Here is a 14,746-nt window from a genome sequence, read left to right on the forward strand (position 1 = left end):
AGAGTTGGTGCTGTAATGTATAGCAAACTATAAAATTCAGGCTGTTTGTTTACTATTCTTTTTGGATTCCTTACCTTAGTCAACGCTTGCCCTAATAACTTCTCAAACGCTTTAAGGTTGAGGTATGGACCATTATAATGAGGGCTGCTTTGAGCTTTTCTTCCAAGCCAGTATAATGTAATCAAAACCTAAAAACAAACAAACAAACAAAAAAACAAATACAAACTTAATTACTTTCTTCTCATACCATGTACCAGTATAAAAGAATCTCAGCATGCTGTTAGAGATGTTTTTTCACAATGAATTGTAAAATCTTGTTTACAGTACTAGCTATGATCTCCATCAAAACCAATCAAGGAGTGTTACGATGCAGCTCGTGTACCTCAAGTAAGCAGATATAAGTACTGTTTCTAATTAGTACACTTATTTGGGAAAGTAAGCTGCATAGAGATCATAATAAGATGGCACTAATTTGCATCAGATAGATGAACAACTGAAGAATAAGGTAAACATGATAGTGCCATAAACAGAAGCATTTTAGCAATACTTAATGAGAGTTAGTGTGGAATTGTTTCAGAAAGCATTGAAGTAAGTGTGTCTTACATTTTTCACTCTTCTGTTGGTCTCCTCCGGTCTGAAGCAGGGCAGGGAGTGAGAAAAACAAAACAAAACAAAACAAAAAGTTTTAAAATATCTGATTTAAAATTTAATTATTATTCAAGATTTAAAAGGTTTTAAGCCCAATTAGAAGCCAGTATAAAATATGCAACTATGACTGTTCCAAAAGAAATAAAAAACAATTTGCTTTGAATTCATAGGCTTCACTCTGTACTATTTCAATCGTTACATATGAAGTGAGAAACTAGCTGATCTATTATAGTTTCTGATTGGAGAGGTACCCAGAAAGGCTCTAGGTTTTTTTAATTAGCTAAGGTTTTTAGTTGCCAACAAAATAATAGTGGAAAACAAGCTAATGACTTTGGGAAATATAGTCTCTATTAGCCAGGAAGACCTTCAGTTCCATATAAAAGCAGATTCCATTGTTACTTTTTCCCCAATTGTATTATGTTTTCTAAAGTATTTGCCTTGGACCCAGAGAATGCTTCAGCCTTGAGAGATTTTTTTCAGGAAAAAAAAACGAGCAGCTGAAACTGGGACAGCTGTTGAGAGATATTGTAGGGTTGGAAAAGAGGAGTTTAGTTTGCTTTTATGTAAAAAAAAATAAAATTAAACAATTATGCAATCGTTAACATTAGTAAACTTTTTTAAAAAAATATATAGCCACATATTTGTGGTACACTTCAGAAGTGCACCAGTGCACACTCAGAGTGGTCCTCTTCTCTTTCTGCTCATTTTAAGAGCTAGAAGAAGAAACTTTTTGTATGGGAGCCTCCCACAAGCGGGGTACCATGGCCTTGGTCTTCAGGTGTAGGACATCCACAGCTGGACTGCAGACAGCGGCTGCACGACACAACTGGTGATGGAAGGGCAAATGCCTTAAATACACTGAAAACACCTTTTCACCTGCCCTGGATGCTGTTGGTTTGGGGTGACTAAGCAGCAAGCTTCACACACAGTACGGTGAAGGGGTTCAAACAAAAACCGCCACGAACTAACACATGGCGGCAGGAAGGCCTACAGAGAACCCCATAACAGGTCAGACCAGCAATGTATCAGCGAAACCTACCCTGTTTCTGGCTGCCTAGGAGCAAGTTTGTCAAAGGTTGCAGGGAAAAGGTAAAATAATCCATTCAGGGAACAGTTACGAGGTAGCAAAACGATGACAGGGCCTGGTCAGGGTAGATGAGACGCTTCATGGAAATACAATACTCGAAGCAAGATGACAACCAGCAGGAACAGAGACAGTCCCTCCTTCTCTTTCCTTCTAGTTTGAGAGCTCCTGCTCCCACTTGGTGCAGCTGTAATTGCCTTGCCCGTCCTCCACACCGTAAAGAAATCAGGCTGCCAGGAACACAAAGTCCTGAGACAGATCCAACCTGTGCAATCCCCACTTGCAGCTTTCCTTAATATCACATGCCAGAGATACCACTGCCTTTGTAGTCAGTGACCTCTTCCTCAAGGATAAAGAGGAACCCTTCTTCTTTAATGTGAAATATTTACACCTTTTTTTTTTTTTTTTTAATTATTTTTAAAAACCTTCTGAAACACGTTGTTGTTCTTTTTTCACTGGAGACTATTTTTGATAAAGTTTTCCTCTTCCTTTTCTTCACTACATGGGTTTCTTCTCCAATGTCCGTGCTGCAGGACACACCATGGCTGTGACCTAATGTGTTGACTAGAGGATGGAAAATTTTTTTCCTAGTGGTCTGTATCAGCATTATGCTTCCCACATCCGACAGAGAGCATTTTGAAAGTTTACATTCTTTAGCTTCAAGGTTCGAAAGCCTTTCATTAGGGCAGAATTTCTTCTGTTATTTGCAATTATACAAGCAGAGGCCGGGCATGCCCTTGCTAAGGATGCCTTAAAGTTTGCTTCCAGAGTTTAGCAGTCTAGCAATGAGTGAAGAACTCTGCACATCCATTCTACATGAGTATTGCCAACACTCACGTAGAAGCAAACAGGAGGCACATTCAGCTGGTTTTATATTTCAATATATTTTCTACGCTTGAATAACCATAAATACACTAGGACTGCGTACTTGGGCTATAAACAATGCAAAACTTAAGACATTTACGTAAAATAGTGAGCGTAGTTGAGACCCAAACTGCAGGCAGGGAAATACTTCACACGCTTGAATAAGAGACTGTGTTCCCTTCGCATGTTTGCTCGGCTAACAACGGAAGCAAACGGACAAGCTGTTTATCCTCCGTGAGCAAGGTTTCTTCACCTGTATTACTACTCTCCTTCTCTTAACTACATCTATTGGTCTTTAAACCTTTTAAGCAACATTTCATGACAGACGTAGTCTGACCAGAAGAAAAAAAATAATAAGGAAACCCCTGCTAATCCAGAACAATAAGTTCCTCATTGATATAGGCATATATTTATTCTTTTATGGCCCTGAAGTAAGGGAAAAAAGGAGGATTCTGGATGATTAATGTATTCTCCTAGAATTTGTGTAAAACAAAAGGTATACAATTTTTTGCCAAAACAAAATCCTGAATAAAGAAGGCCTTAAAAGAAATTTGTCACCCCCAAACTTCACAGCTGCAGGTATGCAACTTGTAGAAGACGCAGTTTGGATCCACTTGTTACCATTCTCCAAGTGAAATAAGGGCCTTTAGAAGTACAACCTGGCCAAGCTCATGATGCACATCTGAGCTTACGTACAGAAGCCATTGCCCAGTTACCCTCCAGTATATAGCATTTAAAATAGCTGGGAAAATATCTATTGGATAGCAGTGTGAGAAAAACTGAAGAGCTTTTAAGAGGAACGACTTTTTCCTGTGAGCATCAAAATAAAAAAAGATTTTAACTCAACTGCAATAAATGAAAACACAAAATGAAATATTATATTAGATAGAAGTTCTCCTTCATAAAGTGTTATCAAAATGTAAATATTATGCAGTACCATGAAAAGAATTCAGCTGGGCTCTTGTGTATACTTCTGAACAGCTACAGTTCATAGCAGGGGACAAGATGGAGGAGGCACCAACTTCAAATATAGCCAGTTCTTTGTTGCTGCGAGAGGAGGCACGATCCTACCTTTTCTGACAACCTGTTGCTACCCAACAGCGAGCTCCTGCTCCCGCCTCCACTCCCATTCTCCAGTCCCGCTCTAAATATACAGGGTTGAAACACTCGGTTTCTCACACTGTATTTGAAGAAATCAGTTGGAAGATGCAAGTGCAAGGACTTCAGCAATGTAGCCTTTCAGCTTTTTTAACACTCCTGGACAATCATAACCTTATTTTGAACATGTCTGTAGAATTGAAGTGTACGCACAGCACTGCTTATAGCGACATTTGTCCTGTGAAAGCTATTCTAGGAACTGAAGGGGTAAACCACTTGAAGTATCTTCGTCAATGCAAATAGACACCAGTCCCACGTTGGGCAAACGCGAAAGAAGTCTGCTTTTTGACGTTTTCATCCAAAATCGTCATAGAGCCCAGCTGATACAGACTATAGTCTTTATGAAAATATTATTGTGTGTAACCTAATTTCTGGCTTGAATAGATTAATTCCATTACGCTGAAAGCTATGAGCAAGGCTGCTGCTTTGCTCAGGAAGGCACAGCCAAGGCTGCATCTTAAAAACAGTCTGCTGAAAGAAGTGAGTTCCTCTCCAAACGACGACGCAACACTGCTTACCAAACCATTTTATGTCATTTCAGTTTTCCCAGAAGTTTTTATATCTCCTTTCACTAACAATGCAACTTCTCTAAAAATGTCTGAACTAAGCAAAGGAAGCTGCCAAAGAGAGTGGTTAAGATCTTGCAGAAAGAATTTTATTCCAAATACTTCATCTGCTCTTGCCACAGTCTCAGCATTTTAGCACTTATTATAAGTGTAAAAGAAAAGTAACTCTGATCCTCTACATTACCTAATCTAACCCCATTGTCAAACCCCAACTCAACATTGTCAAAAATTTAAAAGCACAACTTTAATTTGCAAAGCGTGAACTTTAATTGTTGGCAGTGGTTTCAATAAAAGCTTATGTACAACTTAGATATTTTCCAGGATGGCTAATCTTGATCTAACACAGCATGAAAGTCTAAAGGCCACGAGATAACAATACATGGAGTTATTATAATTATTATGAAGCATAACTGCATGATTCCAGGTTGAGCACCGATGCAAAAAGATGTGAAATAACCACCTGTGGAGAAATACTACTTTCTGTGTAAATCATCTCGTCCATGTCAATCCTTTAGCAAACAGAAAAATACAAATGGGACAGAAATAGCTCTTGCTTGTTAGTCGGTGATGCACTTAGTGACCAAATACCTCTGTTACGTTTGAACGCAACACATATTCACAGACATCACATATGCCCAGCCAGCACGGACCGACAGATGTTTCCCCACTGAGGGCCACTCTACAAGAATAAAGCAAAGTGACACGGCAGATCAGCAGGCTGAGCTGCAGATCAAGGAATTTCGTCTCGGCTCTGCTGTTTGCTCAAGGTTAAATAGCAAAATTAGTCACCAAGGCCCTAGCCTGACAATACAAAGGCTTTGGCAGCAGCTCTAGCTTAAGGATTTCCTGGTCTCCCTTTCCCTTCCAGCCGCTCCTGTTTGCTGCCCCCGTGGTTATGCCAACACAGCTCTGAATCACATTGCAGTTCCACCTTGTGCATCAGGACCAGAGGGCTCTGCCTGTTTCTTTGTTTGGGTTTTTCCTGATAATCTGGGGGTTGGAAAAAAAAAAAAAAAAAAAATGTGTAAAACTCGCTCATCTGTTTTATAGTGTGCTCGTACAAGTGACTGTGTCAGCACCGCAGCCGAGGGGACGTGTTGCTGCAGAAGAGCAGGCAAGGGGGGCACAGCAGAGGAGGACCCTGCTCCACACGCCACTACCATGAGTGTCCCTGTGTGATGAAACCCCAGCCAGAGGCACTCTGTGCTTCCCCTTCATCTGCTGATGCTTCGCTCTGAGGAACGAGGAAAGCTTGCTAGTATTATTTTAATGCACTTCGAGGTATTTTAAAAATAATTTTAAAAATATATTGTACAAGACAATCGTATACCTTCCAATAGCTAGCAGACCGCAGTACTTTAAGAAACCATGAACTAGACTTTATCAACTATAAAATATGTCCATTGGCAATGCGGACACATACACCTCTCCAGTGACTCCTCACAAAAGAGCAGTGCGTTTTAAGTAGCTATGTTTAGGCTGACTTATTTCAAGACTGCTAACAAACATATATAATAGTTTGGATTTTTTTTCCCTAAAACATTAAATGGTTTGGTTCCCCCACATCCTAAGGCATATTAAACTACAGAAACTATCAACTCATTATGTCAAATCTACGTTGACACTTCACTTATTATTTTCCACAGATAACACCAACATGGAGCTCAAGACCAAGTCCACGATACCAAGAAGCTGGAGCAAAATTCTAGAAGATGGTTTTACAGCATCCTGTTCAGAAAGCATGGCTTTCTGAGGGTCTGTTTCTTATGTAGAAACATATTTACAGTATAGATATCAATCTATGATTTAAAAAAAAAAAAAAAAAAAAAAAAGGTAGATGAGAGAATCCCCCTTCCCTAAATGAGTTATCTGCTGACCAGAGGCCACGTGGTCAAGCTGAAAGAGATAACGCAAATCCAAATCCATTTACGGGGAGAAAAAAGGGACAGAGACACTCCCACTGATAGAAAGGAATGCGCCAGTGACAAATGCACCCTGCCCAGTGCCAAACCCTTCCCTTGGTGACGAATATCCCAGAAATGCCAACAGCTGCCAAAGCTATCTGTTTTCCATGCCTCCCTCTGTATTACAGATGTCATGAACACAGGACTTGAACAGATTTCTGTTTTAAAAAGTATTGGTGCTCTCCCTTTGAACTTCCATCCACCAAGGCAGCAATTCCACCTCTCAGATGTCCTTTGAAAGATTTGAAAGAACCATGCCCTGGCCTGGGAGTCCGAGCAGAACAACAGGATGCAGAACAAGCCTGTTCCCGAGCTCCTCATTGAGCTCCAGGCGCTCTAGCCCGACACCCACCAGCTCCACTTACGCTTCCAAGGAGGATGTCGGAGGGTTTGAAGGATTCTCCACCCCCGTCGAGGTATGTTGTGCAGGAGATGAACGCCGGCTGTCCAACTAGCAGCGAGCTTGTGCTAAATTTCAACCTCTTTCAACCACCTACTCAACTGCTATTAATATTGCCGTTATCGGATCTCACTGAATTCCCACGTGCTGCTGAGAATAGAAAGGCTCCAATGGAAGATGGGGCTGCCGCATGGGTACAGAAACATGAGGACATTCCTCCAGCACTTGGATTCTTAGCGAACTGATATTCAACCCCAACAGCCACAGCTCACTGCCGAGACGGATGGAAATAAAACTGTCAGGTTATGGCTGCAGCGTTCAAGAACAGCTTTTGGAAATGCACCTTTCTATTTGACTATAAAAAGCACATGTATTTTCCATAGCAACATATCCACCAGACCCAATGCCACTTACATCATTACAGCACAGAGAATCAGGTATAAAATGCTGCAGAAAGCGTTTCTCCATACCCCTACAAAACCACCAGCAAGGAGCTCTGTGGGCCATGATGACCAAGCAGCCTGTCCCCACCCCATGCCCTCGCCTACTAACGAAGGGGCTGAGGGCTGGAGAGGAGATGTCCAAGAGGGGAAAGGCGGAGAGGGAACGCAGCCGGCCAACACCCTCCGTGGGAATGCGTCCCCTTCCATCGCCTCAGAGCCCGTCTTTTCATACTGCCTCTTGAGCATGGCGCTTCCTTGCTGATCTCACCCGTTACACTTCCACGCTATTCTTAAAACCCTTATCAAAACAAAACCAGGCACTTCTAGAAACGCGCATCAGCCCCGGCAAGTCACCGGACACTCAAATTATCCATTTCCTCACACTCTTTTCCGACCCCTCCCTGGGTCATCCACCTCTGCCAGCTTCCTCATTATCTCAGCCTAATCTATAGGTTCTCCCAAAGAGAAAAGCAACATTCAGTATAGAGAAGGGCAGAAGGCATACCTGTCAAGTAAAAAGTAAAAATAAAACCCCTCAAAACCATCCCCAGAAGGACAAGCCTGTGTGAAGGAGCCTGGTAATAACCTGAGCGCTCCTTGGCTCTCATCTCAGGGGTGGGCAGGGGAAGAGGGATGGAACATCGCTGCAGCAACAACTTGCACAGAAGGAAAAGACTGATAAGATACTGCAGCTTCCTTCTCAAATTTTAAGCCACAGTAAAGAAAATTAAAGTACTTATAATAATAACTGTAGCTTTGTTGCATTAGCCCTTTTTGGGTCTTTTTCTTGCTTCATTCCTAAAAAGCCCTAGAAGTCAGCAGCTTCACTAATTACAGGTAACTAAACGGGGTAGCACGTTATTTGTTTTGTTTCCTTGCTTTTTTGTTTGTAGATTTCCAGGACAAATCTAGAATTTTTCCCCAGTCTGTATTAATTACTTTGAATTCCAGGTCTAGACCAGAACCTATGCAAAAGAAATAGGTTTTTTTTTTTATTTCTGAAAGCTACCAGTCACGTGCTTTGGCCATACTTTGGCCAAGAAGCATGAGAACATCCATTAACTCATGAGAAATGATCGAGTCTCTGCACAAGGAATTAGAAGCTGCAGCGTTGACTCCAAGCTTACACAGAATGTTAGGAGTTCTCAAAGGAAACCAGTTTGTTCACATTCAAGAGGATGTTTGAATTTCAGAGGTGAAATTAATTGCTTTTCAAGAATAAAAACCCCCAACACTTAAGCACAGCAATTTAGATAGGGGATAGATAGCTACCATATCACTATTTGTACACCTTATAGATTTTGATAACTTCCAAAGCATTGGTCTTTAGAACTTGGTGCATATCACTTTGCTGGATCTCTCCATCTCTCCCTGTTTCGCCTCCCTGTACATAATTCAGTTGACCCTGGCACCAGGGTTATAGTAAATGTTACCACTTATACCTTTTTTCTTCCTGGTTCCTTACACACATATTGAGATTTTACACTCCCCCTTCCCAAAAAAATCAACAGACTTGAGCTCATCCTGTTGATAACGTTAACACCTCTTGCATTCAGTTTTGAAGATCCTTTTCCTTCGTCACCCCCCACCAAACTAGACCATCTTGTGTAAATTTTGTAGATTAATTTGAAGAGAAATCCATACGGAGAACACACACTTGTGCTAGCATTCTTTCCAAAAGGAACAGTTGGTATATCTGGGAAGTTACTCTGAAAAATAAGTATCAAAATAGGCAATTAAGTGCGATCCTATAAGTTTTTAGAAATATATACAAAAAACACGCAAAGGTGCAGCTGTTAAACTAGCACGAAAATAGTAAAACAGCATTTTACAAAAATATTCTTTTGTATAAAGTATATTATTTGCTTCAGCTAAGCTGCAGCAACCATGGCAACTCACAGTTAGCATTTTTTCAAGACAATACCAAAATCCACTTTCTCTATTGGCTGATGCCTCTTTGCCATTATTAAATTAAGTCTTTCTAAAATTGTTGTCCTTTTTACTCTTACATCTAACCGAAGTATTTCAACATCCCCTCTCCCCACATACAGATACCAGAGGTAATTTTATAGAATAGCCCTCAATACTGACTCATTTATTCCATCTAAAGTATCGTTCAGACACCTCTGCACCAACTCTGGGAACGGATAAACAAGTTAATGCAAGGCAAGCTAGGGTAAAAAATTTTCCACCTACCAACTACTCCATAGCAACTGCCTGCGTGCACTCTCCTACCCTCAACCCCCAGGATTAATACAATCGTTCATTTTGGATAAAGCATTCAGAGGTGGTCCCTTGGGAAGAGCTAGGATTTGGCAGGTTATACAACTTTGCTTGCTCAGAGAGACAGAGATATTTTTATAGCCTCTATAATCAGAGAGGAGAAAAAAAAAAAAATCCCCACCCTTCTGCATTCAATCTCCTCCCTTGGTCCATGCCCAGAGAAAGATTTGGTAATTGTGATCCTTTGTTATTTTTGTGTCAAGCAAACAGGTGGTGATGTACAAGTGCCTTATGTGCAAGCAGAACAGTTTACCACAGCTTAGAACACTCAATAGTGACTTCAGACGGTTTATTTAATTTCTCATGGCGTGCAAAAAAAGATTAAAAAAAAAAAACTCATGTCTATACTGCATAATTTATACCAGATATTTGGCAACAAACATATCCTCTGATAAAGAAAGAAGAGGATGATGACAGTAACTTATACCGGGTATTGCTATGTTCACGCCTGTGCTAACATTGAGTTTCACCACTCCAAATAGGTATCTGCTCGGTTGTTGTTGTTCTAATGCATACGCAGGAAACGAATCAGCACAGAGGTGACTCACTAAGAGTTAACAGCAGAAACTACAGATGCCCTATCTGTGGCCCATGAGTGGGAAGCAATCCAGGCCTCAGTCCACTGCAGTTGCCATCTCTGCAGGGGAGCCAAGACCCATATTGCCAGGTATACGCATAAGGATGGAAATATCCTCCTGAGACGAGCCAGATCTCCTACATTTTGGGGATATATGCGATATGCAGCACTTGGGTGTCATCTACAGAGATTTCTGATGGCTCATTTTTTCCCCTAGAGAAATTCCAACATAGTGCTGGCCAAACTATTGTACAAGAGGACAGAGAATTGTGGCAGGGTCTACCCCAGCCCCTCTTTTCATTCTCAACTTCTGTCATATTAAAGAACAAATGCTTTAGCAGTTCAAAGGGGTGTTACTAAAAGCACAGCTTTGGGGAAAGTGTCATAGAGCTAGGATTTTGGAAAGAATTTAGATTTATTTATAGAGATGGACAGAGCAAAGATGACAAAACGGAGGTACAAGGTAAGTGCAGTTTATTCCATGACAATGATTTTGGAAACAAGTTAAAGTGATGTTGGAATTTGTTCTTAAGTAGAAATAAATCACTACTTCATGACTGCATCATTTAGTTTAGTCTCTACATTTGGAATAAAAAATTTAAAGGACTACTGGGTTTTCACAGTAATATATTGGCAAAATATTTCACAAGCAAATAAGAAGCACTGAAGAAATTATAATGCTTCCTTTTTGAAATTTTGCCGTATTTTCTCTATGTTTCTTTGGGTTACCCTAGCAACACAGAGCACAACATCATCACTCATCAGACAGGGCACAAAAGTATGAAACACAGGTTGAACCTGATTTCTCTCTAGTGAAGTCAGTTCTCTATTAACTTAGATTGATGCATATATGCCCAAAAGAAGTGAGGTACACAGGCACAACTGAACTTAATTATTGCCTATGTTTTCTTGATCTGCCTTCATTTGTGAAGACATATTTAGAGCCAGGAAAGAGCACTTCAATTAATTCAGAGTCAAATGTTAATGTATTCACCCTTATCAGAAAGGAATACTGAAAGAGGATGTATTCCCTTGAACCATCTCTCCCAGAAGACACAGGGTGAAACAGCAACACAATTTAGAACAAAGATACAAAAATCAAGTAAAATCCAAAGTGTACTACTCTTAGCAAAAAGGTGCCCTTTTGTTTTGGGGAACAGACAAGATCTGAGATAAGCAGGTATTACTGTCCACATTTGCTACAGTTCTCACCTCCCATCCTCAGCTCCTGCAACATCCACGCATAAGGAAGTTCCTTAAAGATACAACTATTCTTATTCAGGTTCCTTACAGCTTCAGATTAATCTCTGTAACATTTGAAATGACTAAATTCAATTTGTTGCTAACAATATTACTGGATAAGTGTTAGCTTTTTGGGGAGAAGAAGAATCTGTTCACCTTAGTGGACAACGGTGCTTTAAGGCTACTTAGAGCAGCCAAGTCAGAGGGTATTTTTAAACATTTGCTCAAAACATTAAGCTTTTCGGGCCAGGTTTTCAGGCCAAGTTTTTAATGTTGGAAAAATGAATGCTTCTTTACTGCAAAGTGAGAGAATGGGTAAAAGTCCAAATACTTACTTTGCCAGAATGTTAGAAAGTCTGTGTGGGAGGCAAAAAGGTGGAGGGGGGGGGGGAGGGGGGAAGTTAAGCTAGTCTGACCATATACCTCTGAAGTTGGAGAATTTACATCAGTTCTGAGCATCCCAACCTACTGAAACCAAATGTGCTATTAGTCACTTGAGAGTTTCTGTTGTAAAGTTAGAGGAGTCTGAGAATAAAAACTTCAACAAAATTAATGATATGGGAAAACAATCCCAGCCAGGGAACTCTAGATGATCTCACACCTCTCTTTCACTGGTACTCATGGAGTATGTAATTTGTACCACAAAACTGATGACTGAAGGAAAAAAAAAAGCTTAATACACCAATTAAGACACCACCAAAATGCTCCAACAAGCTATTACAACTAAGTCTGGTGGTAAGGAGGGAGTGGAACAAAACGATCCGATTCTGCTCCAAGTGAGGCCATGGCAATATTCCCAACATCTTTAATGAGTGCATGTGTAAATGCTAAATTAGGAATCTTCCTTCTCATGAGAAAGGAGATACTGTATGCACCAACTCTTGGAAACTACAGTTAGCCATCTGCAGAATCTCACCAACTGCCTAGCCAGATGAAGCACTGGAGAAATAGGCTCCTTAAAACACACATGGTGGTTGTAAGCTATCCTTTCCAGAAGTCAATCAAACCACAGAGCCAGGATAACACAAAAGTAACCCTTGGGCTCTGGAAGAGGCTATTCCGCAAATCCTTTCCCTGACAAACCTCATCATTTCTACACAAAGACCAGGCAGTCTTTTTGACCCAGATAAGATTAACAGAAACCTTGAGACTCTCATCTAGGAATCCACAGCTTTGGAAGGCTAAGGGTCTCTTGAAAAGCCTGTTAATGGCAATTGTTATTGCATTTAATTATTGCAAAGATTAAATCAACCTAATGGTTAAACTGCAAAGTATGTCAATGGCACAAGATTGCTACAGGGCTCAGCTTCATAAGGGACAGTAGGCACGCTGCCTTAGCGGGTGCTAAATCCAGACCTGCTGCCTTGGGAATGTCTATGGAAGCAGCCCTTTTGATCTCAAGTCTTTAGCCCTATTTGATTGACAAATCCCAACAACAACAGTGCTGTCACTATGTTCACTTTTACAATTCAGTGAAGAGCCAAAACCTTATCATCCCCGATTAGGACTGATAATCAGTGTAGACAAGATGAGAAATGTTTAGCAGTTCACTAAAACTAATCTGATGATTCTCCTCTTGATTACACCTAATTCTAGTGTAGCCTACCTGAAACAAATTACAACTGGGGAAGAATCACACAGGAAGCCACCTCAGAGGTCTCATCACCAACATGCATATTGCAGCAGTGAAACTCAGTAACTTCCAAGGTCTCCCCTCCTCCTTTTCACCTCCAGGCTAACAGAGCTACAAGAAGTTAACTCAGTTCAATGGAGGAATAACCAGTAGCATCCCCCAATAAGGAGAGAATAAGTCAGTCCCTGCTGAAGGTTTAGGAATAGGTTGTCAAAATACAGCAAAACTCAGGTTTGACACTTTGACAGGAAGGCAATCACCATAAAGTACAGGAGAAAAGAATGGGATGGAAATACCATCCCCCTTTGATGCACAGAGAGCATACATGGGAGATCATCAGTTTGGTTGCCAGATGGTAAACTGTTGACCACATTATCCACATAACACGAAGTTTTTTGCAATATATTTTCACTTTCTTGCTGTATAGCATTAGATAGGTGGAGAAGGCCAGGAAAAAATAGCTGGAGTGCTCTTAACATATCATCATCAACATTTCAGTGCAGATGCAGTTAGTGGCCCAATTAACCTGCTACAATATACATTTAAAAATAAATTTAGTAAGAGTCACTTTTGTAGCTTTTTTTTTTTTTTTTTAGCAAGTGAAGGTACAAAGACATGCAACAGGCTTCATCAAGATCAACATCTTCATCAAGGAAATATATTTATGGCAGAGTAGTACAGTGTAAAAGTTTTCTAAGGTACTCAAAAATAGCTTATACTGCAGTGTAAGTTATGCAAGCCTCATCTTTAATAGCATAAATCAGTACTATCAGAAACAGCTCACGATATAACAAATCGGCCATCTGTCTGATGGTACTTTATTGGAAGACACTGATTCAGAACCACTGCAGTAGCCCGATACTTACTGCTCAAAGAGAAAGAAGATGAACCGGAAGTATTTTTGCCATCGCATTTAAAGCTCTTTGCTTGGAAAACAACACTTTGAGTACATGTGAAAGTATGCACCCCAAAATTTTTTTCAGGTAGGAAAGAATCTGCAGAAGCTTTTGCTAGGGAAAGAAATCCCAAATTGTTGCATGAACTCTGGACAGAATGTCAAGTATGCAATTATTTGAACTATTATTAAAAGTAACTAGTTATTATTTAGTGCCTGAAGGAAAAACCCTAACAGACACAGAATATGTACACACAGGTGAATATACTTGAACTTTTTTGTATAATAAAGTTACCAACAAAACCCAGGCAATGCTTCAAAAAGGAAACCCACCAGGAAAAGAATAATAAATTAAAAGCATAGAAGTATCATTCTTTGCTAAGAGAAAAAACAAACTCCTGTCGAAAGCACTCCCAAATCACTTCTCTTTTTAAGCAGCGACATTGACATTTTAGCATGGATGGATGCTGATAGGATAGAAATCAGCAGATTGGATGTGAAGTAAATAGGCCTTTAAAAATACATAAGTGCACATTTAAATTCATTCTGTGCTGATTTACAGTGTGTAAAATCTCAAATACACTCGTTTTCAGTGTCATACCAATTTCCCTCAAAAATACGTTCACTTACATGTTCGTGATTCCAGAGCAACTTACAGAAATAAAAACTGTCTTGAAATTCTGCTTTCTCCAAAAAGACTTTTATTTTTTGCTAGTTTTGGCTTGCATAGAAGATCCTGTGTTTCACGGGTACAACCAAGCCTTGCCAAAGTGCTTTTACAAGTTGAAGGCTGGCCAGGGAGTACCACCAGGATGCGAGTGCTTTAGTCAAACCAAAAAAAATTTTTCTGAAAAATTAAACACATAATTATCCAATGAAAACAATACCACAGTCTTTACTCTCTTAAATAATTAGCAATTTTACTGCAGGTACAAAGATTGGAATGGATTGCAACTTGCTTTGTTTAATGAGCCAATGTCTTTTTCTGC

General features: G+C 40.1%; 1 protein-coding gene across 1 annotated transcript in view; it reads right to left on the reverse strand.

The window, feature by feature from the left end:
• LMO7 (LIM domain 7) overlaps window positions 1-14,746 on the reverse strand; it is a 136,954-nt gene that overhangs the window by 46,037 nt on the left and 76,171 nt on the right. The window contains exons 5-6 of the mRNA XM_074148826.1: window positions 604-634; window positions 75-188 (exon numbers count right to left, since the gene is read on the reverse strand). Of these exons, the coding sequence (XP_074004927.1) occupies window positions 75-188; window positions 604-634 (145 nt within the window). The remainder of the gene's footprint in view (window positions 1-74; window positions 189-603; window positions 635-14,746) is intronic.

The sequence above is a fragment of the Numenius arquata genome, chromosome 1 (genome assembly GCF_964106895.1).
Source record: "Numenius arquata chromosome 1, bNumArq3.hap1.1, whole genome shotgun sequence".
In the NCBI taxonomy this organism is placed as follows: Eukaryota; Metazoa; Chordata; class Aves; order Charadriiformes; family Scolopacidae; genus Numenius; species Numenius arquata.